This window comes from Parasteatoda tepidariorum, chromosome 4 (assembly GCF_982258835.1).
Source record: "Parasteatoda tepidariorum strain Cologne lab strain chromosome 4, Ptep-v5.0, whole genome shotgun sequence".
Taxonomy (NCBI): Eukaryota; Metazoa; Arthropoda; class Arachnida; order Araneae; family Theridiidae; genus Parasteatoda; species Parasteatoda tepidariorum.
Genome location: NC_141758.1, coordinates 10,395,627 through 10,409,336, shown reverse-complemented (window position 1 = coordinate 10,409,336; position 13,710 = coordinate 10,395,627). Strand labels below are relative to the sequence as shown.

General features: G+C 28.5%; 1 protein-coding gene across 4 annotated transcripts in view; it reads left to right on the top strand.

Annotated features, from left to right (window-relative positions):
• The window catches only part of LOC107442473 (solute carrier family 41 member 1), a 36,008-nt gene extending 26,342 nt beyond the window's left edge, over window positions 1–9,666 (top strand). For 3 of the 4 annotated variants that reach the window (XM_071181966.2, XM_043050849.3, XM_071181967.2), the window contains 2 exons: window positions 1,915–2,063; window positions 7,167–8,035. In XM_071181966.2, the coding sequence (XP_071038067.1) occupies window positions 1,915–2,063; window positions 7,167–7,352 (335 nt within the window). In that variant the 3' untranslated portion in view covers window positions 7,353–8,035. Of the gene's footprint in view, window positions 1–1,914; window positions 2,064–7,166 lie in introns of all 4 variants that reach the window. The other variant, XM_043050847.3, reaches the window with a different exon arrangement.
• The last annotated feature ends 4,044 nt before the right edge of the window (window positions 9,667–13,710 follow it).

The window sequence follows — 13,710 nt, the reverse complement described above, 5'->3', positions numbered from 1 at the left end:
ATTTTATTTATTGCATTGTACACATATTTAGACATAAATGTAATGTACATATGTATACGTGTAATGTATGTACGCATGTACAATGTATGTACATACATTCATGTATTGTACGTGCATATATAGTACATATGGATATGCATACATGGAACATACGTGTATTGTACATGTGCGGATACATTCATTGCACATATATATTGCACATATATATTGCACCATATGCATAGATAGGGATAGCATGCATGTACACATGTAAAATTTGTACGAAAGAATTATGCCCAATATATTTATGCACATACGTACTGTATATGTACACACATATGTACATTATATGTTTATTTCATCATATGTACATTATATGAATATACATCTGTACGCTATATGTATATACATTTGTACGCTATAAGTATATACATCTGTACAATATATGCATCTCAAATGTGTGTATGTACGTACGTTATGCATGTCGAATACATGTATGAATATATGTGAAATATAAATACGCCCAATGTACGTACAATAGTTCACAAATGTATTATGCATATTTGGATACTTACATTGAGCATGAACATATTATGTACATGTACATAAATACACTGGACATGCATATCATGTACATGTATACATACATATATTGTACATCCTACAGATATACCTATATTGTACATGCATACATATATTGTACTGTTCATAAATAAATTGCACATACATGCATGGGACATACATTGTACAGACAATGTATGTATGTTCGTACAAACACAAGTACTTGTATATACATGCGTACATGAACATAGATATACATTTTACATACACAAATATTTGCATAAAATGCATATATTCATTGTGTATAAATGTACATGCCTACATTGTTTGCACATACAAATGTAATTATTATCTATATACATACGTACATATATTTTTTACCTACAATATAAGTGTATGTACATGTGTGTGATACTAAAATGTCTGAACATATGCACTAGATAAAATCATATGTACATAAATTTCAGTTACATTCATTTGTACGTATACAAATACGTACAAAATGCAGTACATGTTAATACGTGCAAAATGTATCATTATAAAATACATTCTACTATCTACTGTAAAATATAATCATTTATAAGAATACAATAGTCTTGTAATCGTGTAATTAGATTACATGTAATCATAATTACATGTAATCAAATTACATGTAATCAAATTACATGTAATCATATATTTTGATTACTTGTAATCATAATTACTTGTAATCGTTTTTGTTGTGATTACTTGTAATCGCAATTACTTGTAATCATGATTACAAGTAATTGATTACTGTAATCAAAATTGTAATCATGATTACAGCTGTAATCAAAATTTTTTGAAAATTGTAATCATGATTACAAGTAATTGATTACTGTAATCGACTATGTAATCATGATTACAGCTGTAATCAAACTTTGTAATCACGATTACAAGTAATTGATTACTGTAATCAATATTGTAATCATGATTACAGCTGTAATCAAAATTTTTGAAAATTGTAATCATGATTACAAGTAATTGATTACTGTAATCAAAAAATGTAATCGATTACATTTTTGGCCAACTCTGCTATATACCTACATAATAAATAAATTTATTATTATACACCTGTATTGTAAATAAGTTTAAAGGCGTATAGTTATATAGTAAGTTTACTTACTATGCATAATTCTTAATATTTATTTGCTGTGCATAAACTTGCACCAAAAGTATACCAATGTATACTTTTATATGTATACTTATGTAAAAGTATATCAGTACAATATCTATATGTTGTATATCTAATCTATATGCTGTATATCTAATCTATATGTTCCATATGTTAAAAGATATATGCATAATTCCATTAAAAAGGTTGATATTAAACTAGTATTTTATTTATTTATCCAGGCATTCACTCGATTACCGCCCGTGTGTTAATGTTGATGGTGATTCCGGGTCACTTGGTGTTCACTTATGGCATTCGTTTTATGAATGCTGGTCACACGTCTTTGACTCCAATGTTTTTAGCATTTTATTTGCTTGCTGCTGTGATACAAGTAAGTTATGTTTTAACTTTTTAATAATATCTAAAAATGCATTAGAATTTTTTGAGAAACTCAAATGAAAAAGTCTGCATTTTCATAAACATTTATGAAAATATGATAGATATATTCTTATTTCACAAATTGATATTCATTTATCTGAAAGTACCTGAAATTTTATTTTGTCTAAGAAATTTTATTTTATCTCTGAAATTAATTTCATCTGAAAATTTTTTTTATTTAATTGGTAAGAAATCTTCAATTTTTTCCATTGAAATAAACCTCTCTGCAATAAGTCTTTTAATCTCATATTTCATGGTAAAAGTAAGTAGTAAATGGGGGACAAAAGGATTTTCATAAAACTTTCATGGTATGTGGTTAAAATTATTCTATGCTAAATCAAATCGTAATAAGAGTTTGTGTGGAGAAAAAAAAATTTTTGTAAAACAATGTCATGCTTCACTATATTTCTTAGAATAATGTATTGAATAAAAAGAAGTGTCCAAATGTTTAACTAATAAAAAAGAAAAAAATTAAGTTAAAGTAGGCAAGTTGAGACAAGTTAAATTTTCTAAAATTGAGTTGGAACCTTACTATTTTTTTCCATGCATTAGATTACTAGAATCTTTTTTATTGCTTAATTCTGATTATAATTAATTTACTACATTTTTTTAATAATCAAAACATCTGTCTTATCAGTGTTGCCAGATTGGGCTACAAGTAGCGGATTGGGCTACTTTTAAAAGTCCCCGCTACTGAAAATTGAATTTTCGCTACTTGCTACTTTTTGGGCTACTTATTATTTTTCGAACGCTACAAATCTTAAATATGCGCTACTTTTTTTCCTTACTGAAATATATATATATTTTTTAATTTTTTCCCTTCCCATTATAAAATGATTCTGAAAGTTTGCAGCTTCTTTACCATTTTTAAAAAGGACATTTTTGTTGTTGTTGTTGAAAACGTTCTCGCTTCAGTTTTGGATTCTTAATATGTTTTACTGATGCAGTCTATAATCTTTCCATGTTTATGTTTCAAATCGTAGACTCGGGAAATCGCAAAGATATATATGGAAAAATGCATGGAGAGTATGATGGGGAAAATGTTTTTTAACTCCAACTATTATTAATCGTTTATCTTCTGGAGAAAAAAAATCACGTTACTCGCTTTGAAACTCAGAAAAATTAAAATCCAAAGTCATTTTACCTGATGAATGAAAATAGTTGTTGTGAATGACAATGAGTTTCCAAAAAATATCGTACTGTTAAATGCTTTTTAGTGAATTCATTTCACTTTTGTAAATCACGATCTATTCACAGTTGCACGAAAAATAGGAAAATTTTTATATCTCTCTATAGAGCAGGGATGGGCAAACTACGGCCCGCGGGCCAACTGTGGCCAGCCTGAAGGTTTTATCCGGCCCGCGGATATAATTTTAATTTGCCGATCAGTGGCAATATACATAAACAATATACATCCATTTTCTTGTCAACTATTTAAAATTATTTCTGTTTTTCCTTTTTTAACAAAGTACTGATGACCTTTTTACTTTCTCTATTTTTGTTCTACAAAACATAAATTGATGGAAATAGTTAGCACAGACAGCTTCAATTGGTAAAATGTTGAAAGCAGAAGTTCTTCATAGAATAGTCTTAGATTGGCTCTAACTAGCGTTTGTCTTTCTCGAGGAATCTAATATAGGTAAATTGTACTTCACATTTGGCAGACTACGCATTTTAAGATCCAACGAGCGGACAATCTAACAATCATCTGAAGCAGTTGTTTCTAAATATGCCAAAGTTTTACAAATCATTACCAAAAGCTAGTTTCCAAAATTTAATATTTCAGGCCCAGAAAATCAGCTCTATGTTTGCTTAATCTTATATATGTGAACAAGAGTTTTCAACTTTGAACCTTAGAAAGAATCATTTCAGAAGTGGACTAACAGAAAAGCATTTAGCCTTGTTCCGTAAAATAGGCACATCTCGCTTCGAACCTTAATATAAGGAACTTTTAAAAACAAAATCGCAATTTCATTCATCTCACTAAATATTTAAATTAAAACTTGTATATCGCTTTTTTTTTAAATTTTGAAAGTTTTATTTGTCCCACCAAACATTTTTTTTCTCGATTTTTGGCCCTCGACCAAAAATGTTTGCCCATCCCTGCTCTAGAGCTTAGATTTGCCCGTTGTAAATGATGAAATTATTTTTTTTAAAGGAAGCTATAATATGTATTGCTATGGTTACAGTTATTATTTTTCACCTCATTTTGCCAAATATGCAATAAATAAATGAAACAAATAAAAATTAAGTTTTGGATAGTTATCATATTAAAATCAAATTCGAATTACCAAACGCAAATGATAATCAGAATTGGTATCAAGGAGAACGGCATGAAGAAATATTTCATAGAAGGCCAAGGCCCACCCAATGATGACGATGAAACGCAAAAGATGGATTTTGTTTTTAAAACAAAAATATATACTATGAAATTTCAAATAATAATTAACTATAACAATGAAATTATGAATAAAAATGACTAAGTTAATTGAAACATAATGCACTTAGGGATCAGGAAAACTGAATAACGACAATTTTTTTAATTCGAAAATGTCAACATTTTAAACCTTTCGAAACATTTATAGTAATTGCAAAATAACTAGGAAAGATAATTACTTTAAATGATAAACACAGTAATGTATATGCTGCGTGTTATAAAAGGAGTTTAGAAAATTATTAAAGCTACTACAGTGAAACTATCGTAAACTGATCAGAAGTGGAACTACAATTTGATGGTTTTATAAGAGAAGTCATCTTATAAAAATGATAATAAATTGTTTTTACCAGTTTTGCACTTAATCATCAAAATCTTAGATAGGTGATTAACTTATAGAGATGGTCAACTTAACAGGTTTCACTGTGCAAGTAAAGTAAGCACAGCAACTAAGGCGAGCTGCGAGAAAAGAAAATATTTACGAGCATTTAGTGCAAATCTATCTTTTTATCATTGTTTTTTTTTAACTTTACAACAGATGTTACGGCTACTATAAATGAAAAAAAAAATTAGTTAAAAATATTTGTTGCTTCGTAGACGCTTCAAAATACTGTTTCATACGTGGTCCAAATCAAAATATTCATTTGTTCACTAAATTACTATCAAAACTATTCTCAATCGAGTTTGAAACAATTATTGATGCTGTTACAAAGAAAAGCAAAGTCATATTTCTCATCTGCGAGCTGAATGTTTGTACTTTGTATTGTTTCGAACTTCAGAGCAGAAATGATTAAATAAATTATTTTGCTTATCAAAAAAAGATTTTTTGCCTTTTATTTTTAAATACACACAGATGTAGGCCCATGAAGTTGAACTTTTCTGAATTTCTTGTTGGAGATTGGGTCCTAGTTAGGTCTTATTTTTAATTTCCTCGAAACGCGAGATAATTTTTATAAAAAAAAATTAGCTAGTGAGAACATTTTTATGTTCGAGTAATTAAGGTTCTTGAGGTTGGGGAACGAAGCGAGCTGAGGTCGAAACCTCTTAGTATTCTTATGCAGCTCAAAGACCGCACCAACATTAAAATATCGAAGACAGTTCCGACTGATTTTTACGCATAAAAAAAGCTGGGAAAAAACGAGCTAGCCAATGTTATTATAATTTTAGTCTTTTCTGGCAAACGGCGCTGTTTTACAGAAATATAGCCAAATAAATTAGTGCAGTAAATAAATTTATATATATATATATATATATATATATATATATATATATATATATATATATATATATATATATATATATACGATTTATTTTTGGGCTACAAAATGTTCGAATCCGCTACTTTTGGAGCTCCCATTCGCTACTTTTTAATCTTAAGTTCTGGCAACACTGTGTCTTATACTCTTATAAGAATCTTGGAAGAGAACTGATATTGTTGAATTTAAAACTGCCATCTTGTATTTGTATTAAACGTTCATTTATATATTACCACAAGTCATAAATCTGCAAATTTTTAATTTAAATGGTATTAATGTGACATATCTTTTAATCCATGAAGTGGTAGTACAATTGTTGGTTAGTTTGATGTTCTAGATCCAGCATATTAAATACTGAAAATTAAAAAAAGAATTAATTCCTCTTTTGTATCAAATGAAAAAGGTGCATTAAAATTTGCAATAGTATGTGTTTAAATTTTTTAAAAAAGCTTTGCTTAACTAAAACTATTTGCTTTAGTAAACAAATTGTTATAATTTTATCCTCTTTATTCATAAATATATATTTACATTATTCATAATTATATATTTGAATTTTTTTTATTTTATTTCCAATGAGCTGCACATTCGGTCTTGCCGATAAGCAGACCTAGTGCGTTCCCCAGAGGTGGTATCCACTCTTTCAGGACCACCGCAATGGGTGAGATACCGTTGGTCATGTTAATTTGGACGTCTAGTTTCTGCCACATTAGATGGCAGCACCGAGACTCTATTTGGATGCTAAAGTGCACTAGGAATTTAATTTTGCCGGAAATGCCAAGAGCCAATAAGGCACTCCAGGGATCTTTTACATGCCGCATAATCATACGACATGGCAGCTGAGGATTTTCTACATCCCGAAAATCCGGTGTCTGGGCCGGGGATCGAACCCGCAAACTTGGGCTCAGAAGGCCGACCACAAACCAACTGCGCCACCCAGCCACTTATATATATATTTGAATTATTATTTCGACTTATATATAAAGCTTAATCATGTAAATATACACCTGAAGTATAAAAAAAAAATTAAGTATATAAATAATATAAATGTTTCCTTTTTGGGCAAAATAGTTTGACACACATTTTTATTTATTTTTTCATGATTTGACTCAATATTCTCGGACATTTTGTTCTCTAATGGCTGTAAAATAAAAACTTTCTTACCCGGTCAGCAAGTATTCCCCTACTGGTCGGCGCTAACTAGAATATTTTTGTCTTTTTAGTGACACCTTTTTGCAATTAAACACTGAATATTGATTGCTACAAACTTCTAAATTATTTGCTATTTTGAACCTATTTATTATTTTAAGTTCATTTTTAGTATTATGCAAAGTATGATGTTTAGATAAATGAATAATTAATCTTTTAGGTGACTCTTCTGTTATATATTGCTCAGGTGATGGTGCATTGGATGTGGGGGAAGAAAATCGATCCAGATAACTCTGCCATACCCTATCTCACTGCTTTAGGGGATTTATTGGGCACTGCTCTACTGGCAGTTGCATTTAGTATTTTATATGAAATTGGTGATAAAGATTATGATGTTGGTGAATAATGCGTTCCTTTCTTATTTTGTAATGGTTTTTTTATTGTTTAGATGTGGTTTTTTTTTATTACTCTGTTAAATAGAAATTACCTGTGTTTCTTTGTTTTTTTTAATTAATTTCAGAGATCTCATCAGTAGTTGTGGGCAAAATTGGTTCTGAATGTCTTTCTAAGATATTTTCCCCCCAATTCAGGCTGTAACTAGGATTTGAATTTGGAAGGGTATTCACACTTTGATATGTATCTGTTCCTGAAAAATTAAAATCACTGATGCACATGTTTGTAAATAATTTACATACTGTTTTAAAGAGTATGTCTAGAAAGTATGGATTTAATGAAATATCTCAAGACACGCTTATTGGATTAAGAATCTATGAATACACATGTTTTTAAAAAATGCATTCAATGATGTTAGATCTGACCCCTAATTCATAAAAAATAGAACATAGGACAACTTCAAAATCATAAATAGAAACTGCCATTTAATATTGCTGGTTTGGATACTCCAAAAAAAGTACCCTGCACTTTTTTCTTCTTGAAAATTGAACAAATGCAGTAAAAAATTGGGGATTCTTATCTGAATTCTAATCTTATCTTAATTTGTCTTAAATTGCTGTACTTTTTATGAGAAAGTCGAAATCTGCAAAAATGAAAGAGGCTCTCATTTAAGATTTTGAACTTTCCCAGCGCTGCACCTAAGGTACAAGGTTGCCGTTTCAACCTTTAACATCCATAGCTCTATCTTTATTTTACTCGAGGTTGTTTTAAATTCCAGGCCAAAAGCATTGTCTGCCTGTATTTATTTATTTATTTTACTATTCCAAGTTCAGAAGGTCAATTTTTAAGTAATACAATTTTTGCTATCCTATCATATTGCATCTAGGAGTCAAAATTCTGTATGGCTTTTTTTTATTATTAAGGTTTTTTGAGTTTTGTTCAGAGTTTATTTTAAAATTTTAATTTGTTGTGGAGAGTCTTTTTACAAGGTTTGATTGTTTCTGAAAGGTCTTTTTACAAGATATGCATTTTCTGAAAGTTTAATTTTTGTGAATTGGATTTTGAAAAAAGAGTTCTGTAAAAGGAACATGATTTTTTTTTCTAGATTGATTCCTCTTTTTAAATAATGAAATTTATATTTTACAAAATATTTAAAAATAATCGCTTATTATAAAAATTTTAAATTAAAGAGACAATAAAGATTTAAAATAAAGATTGAAGGGAAAATGTCAAATATTTGGTTGAATACCCATATTCCAACTCCTGGTTACAGATCTTGAAATCATTGGATCTCATTAACCCTTTCGAACTATTGGAGGGAAAATATCAACTATGAATACCCATATTTCAGTTCCTTGTTACAGATCTTGAAATCATTGGATCTCATTAACCCTTTCAACCCAGTAGCATTGAAATTTAAGTATGAAAAGCAGTTTATGTTAATGCTGACCTACTAAAAATAAGTAAATTATGAGTTTAAAGTTTTCCTCTTTTCCCGTTTTTCTGAAAATCTCCTGGGACAATATGCCTTAATGGTCTTGAATATTTTAAAACTACCTTTATATTGCAAGGGAAAAAATAATGAAAGTGAAATATAAATGCATTTAATTATTAATTCTTACCTTAAGTTGCTGTTATAAAATAATCGAAACAAAAGCTAAAATTTTGTCTTATAATATTTTATCACTAATGAGATATATTGTCGCACTGATAAGTTCGATTGGGACAATATATCCCAAGAAACAAAATGTGTCGAAATTTCTAAATCTGATACTAAATAGGTACAATTATTACTTAATAAGAACAAACATAACTATTTTGCACAAAATATGGCAAAAATATAGTTGTACTTACCTTAAAATTCAGAAAATACGTAAATTAAAACGAGATTGACTGGCGTGCTCGCAAACAGAAGTCTGCCCTTTGGAATATGCGAGTGTTGCCAAGTGTCTTTGGTCATGTTTTTTTTTCTGATGCCAAAAGAACCCTCGAAACATAAAAAACCATGCAAAATTGGGATCTTTTTATCCATTAGGGAATAAAGTTTAATCTTTGGGACATATACATCCCGTTCGGGTCAAAAGGGTTAAAAAAAATAGGGGTAGGGAGAAGCTGATCTAGCATTTATGATTAGTAGCTTATAAAAAGCTTTACGGTATTTTTTTAAAAATCTCAATTTATATTTTATTAATTTGTTCGATATGGTATGTGATAAAAAAAGTAGTATTCGAAATTTGTATTATATATAAAGAATATGTTAGATTATTTGTTTTATCATTTTAGCATACTTATTTATGTTTTTCTTATGCTTATTTATTTTCTTAAAACTGGTGATTTGATCTCTTGAATGGTTTATTACTATTATTACCAATAAAATTTAGCCTCGCTTTGTATAATTTTTGGATTATAGTCACTATAACATTTAGATTAGAATAACAGGTTTTAGCTTGCTAAATGCTATGAACAAAACGTCGAATACAACGTGTCTATATATTGTGATATTTCTTGCAAATAAATAATGTATAATTGGAAAGATTAAATCTTGAATTTGAGCAAATTTTGTGAGAAAAATCTATACCATTCAGGAGGAAAGTGTATTTTTATTTAACTCGTTCAGGACTATAATCAAATGCCTGGTATGAGGCGATTCATGGGCCACAGTATCATATATGAGACAAGTCTTTCCATCTCCTCAGCCTAGTGACTTCTTTTCGGAACATTATATTTAATTGTTTAACACTAGCCCAAGGAAGTCATTTTAACTGCTTTTTTCAATTAGCGAAACAATGATGTATATAATGACAAAGTTTCTTAGAATCTTGTGACTTTTTGTACAACATTTAATTTTTTTATATTTACTAATAACTTGTTTTATAATTGTAAATAATATAAAAAATATTAAAAATTGAACAAATTTCATAACACATTATTTATTCTTACACAATCCAGTCATTTTGACTGCATTTTGGCAATATAGGTATATACTAAGTTTCAGTCTTTTTAGTGTTAACTAGATGTTGAAGTCTTTTATAATTTTAGGTGTTGGCCATCAATGTAAGCTTTTGGTTCCGAGTTTTTTTCCTTCCTTCTTTCATAATTTGTTCTAGGCAGGGCCCGTATACTTGGCTAATAATTTGAAATTCTTAGCATGGGCCCTGTCTAGGTTATTTGAACAGGTAAACAAATGCACAAAAAGATTGGGCACGGGGATTATTGTGCTCTGGGCTTTTGTTTACCTTTCAGTGAAGTGGAAAAGAATGGAATGCTTATTGGTTTATGTGAGTGTAGGCTTGTTGTTTGGTGTTTTCTAAACAGTATTTTGTATGTTTTGAATCAGTATTGCAGTTGTTTTTTGAAATATATGAAACATTTCATTTCATCATGTTCAGGTACTATTAATGATAATAAACTGAAAATTTCATCATTTATGTGTAGTAATGATTTTATATGAATTTTTAATTGAAATTAGGCTTAATGGGAAAACTTGTTTGTTAATGTGCGCACATAAACTCTTGAATCGTGTGGTTTTAGGAAAGTACTTCTTTCTCCTTTTGCCAGTCCTGAATTGGTTAATAAAATTGTTTGCTCTTAAATATGTTTTTACCTTTAATTGTTAGGTACACTAAAATTTATTTTCTCAAAAATTTGAGAAATGCTCCATTTTTTTTAATTTTAAACATTTATTTTAAGTAACACAATTAAAATGTAATATTATAGTAACAGTTATTTTTAACTCATCTCGTGTTGGAAAAATGTTCATAATAAATAATCTAAACTAAACTCAGTGTTCGAGTTGAGTGGTCAACCTAACGTGATCGTAATTAATAAGAGGATACAATGTTTCTGTGCATAGCAAGATTTATATGAGTTCTTGTCATGTCATTAATTATAAATTTAAATACAATGTATGTTCATTTTTTCCTAGCCATGCAGTTCCAATGTATTGTTTATCTTTATTTATTTATGTGTATATCAAATTTTAAATGTTCTCATTTTTATTTTAACGATTTTGTAATACTTTAGATGAATTATTTATTATGACAAATATTTGGTTGAGATTATTTTGATTGGTTTGCAAGTTTTTAGACACATTGGTAAAATCCACAAAAGAGACAATGGTTTTTGTCATCCTGTCTTTAAACTCTTAAGTAAACTGTCTGTCTACAGCTGAGTTTCATTTAAGCAGTATTATCATATGAAATATTGGCAATAAACTATATTGAAAGTTAATGACTTGTTAATTAAACTATTTAGGGAATTCTTGTATATAAAATGTATAAATATTTAATTAAAAACTATAGATTTAAAGAAAACTGGCCCTCTGTTTCTAATTGTCCAAAATTTAATAGTGATGTGAAATATGATATTTAATGTGAAATATGAATTTTAAACAGTGAATACATTTCAAGAAATTATCGAAAATTTATTTTAAACTTTTAATTATGTCCTAGAAATATTTTTAATAAATATATTTAAAATTATAAACATTAATAAAACACATAGTTGCTTGTTAATTTTTATATCTAACAAGTGTACAGTGGAGATTTTTGGGTATTTTTAGAATTTTGGACAGTTTTAGAAATTTTTGGACAATAAATCAGACGTGTTTTTATCTAAAGTCAATTTAGGCCGTCCAAAACCTAATCCTAAATTATTATTGTGAAAAAATGGTTAAATTAACAAATGTTTCTTTTTTCAGTCATTAAAAATATTATTAATTGGCAGTGTTATTGTGCATACCTTCTTGTATTATTTTAATTTTAGGTATTGCCTTTCATTACAAAATGTTGATTATCAAATAAATTTGTTTAAATGTTAATTAAGAAATAATTTTATTTAATTAACAGAATTTATTTTCCCAGAGATTATTAATAGGCCTAATTAATAAATAAAGGTGATTAAGGTAAAATTTTTATACACAGCTTTGCATATATATATATATTTCATAATCAGAAATTGGTTTGACTTTGACAGTCTCGTGTGGAGTTCTCTAAAAAACATAAAATTTTCTTTATTTGCTTGAATCTCTGATTGAAAGAAGCTTTGCATTTTTCTGGTTTTTATAGGAAAAAATATATATTGTACAGATTTGTGTAAAATTGCGTGTAAATAAGTAATGTATAGAAATTATATTAGAACTATTTTTTGCACAACAACCTATTTATTGTATAAACAAGGGAATGTAGAGCTTTATATATTTTTATTTCCTCCAAAAAAAAACATATATATATAATAATTCTGGGAAATGATTGTTTTTAATAGCTATTTTTTAATAGTTACTTATTTTCAATAGTTATATTTTTAATTCTACCAAAGATGACCTAATTTTACTTTTTTCTTCCTGTGTGTAATAGCGATTCTCTTGCTCTATTTGTGATAATCCTATAGATTATAAATTGTCTTCTTCGACAGAAAGTATTATTTCAAAATTGTTAATGTTCTGCTTGAATTAAATGAACTATTAAGCATTGTTATTATATTTTTATGTTCTGCCTTTGTTTTATAGATCATCATTATTTTGATGTTTCAATTTAAAATATATGACTTTAATAAACATTAATTCTTTTATTTTTGATGAATTGTTGTTTTTTTCTTTTCGTTACTTTTTATCTTCTAAAGTTGCTATTCTTGTTGTCTTGCTTAAAAAAGTATTCGTAGCTGTACTATTTAAAAATAACAACATAGTTTATTCACAATTTGTGTTCCGTGAAAAATAATGAGGAAAGAGTATGGTAAGATCGGGTATCTCGATTATGACGAATTTACTGTTTCCTGGCAAACAGACTCTGAATTATATTCTAAGAAAATGTTAAGAAGATCTTTACATTTCAATTGTTAAGTTCATTTGTTTAAGAAATGTTAAGAAGATGGAGCTATCATATTGGCGTGTTTTTAAAATTATGGCGTCTGTGTTGGTCAACAGTTCCCAAATGGTGTTCTGTGGAATGCTGGGGCTCCGTGGAAGGGTTCCGAGGGTAAGACCGGTTATCTCGATTCTGACGAAATTAGTTCTGTTTCCTGGCGAACTGACTCTGAATTACATTTTAAGAAGATCTTAGTAAGAAGATGGAGCTATCATATTGGCATGTTGTCAAATTTACGGCATCTATGTAGGTTAGCGGTTCCCAAATGGTGTCATGCGGAACTCAGGGGTTACATAGAAGGGTCTTGGGGGTTCTGAGAGTTTCATTTTTTTTAAATCAGTAATAATTTTTGAAACTTGTATTTATACTAAAACAATAAACCATTGTTTCTTACTTTGGTTATTTTAATGAAATTATTAAAGTTACATTCAAGTAAAAAAATCGAAAAATTAATAAAAATCTGCATTAGCATTTCTCTTTAAATTTTTCAAAATAAAATGACCGAAA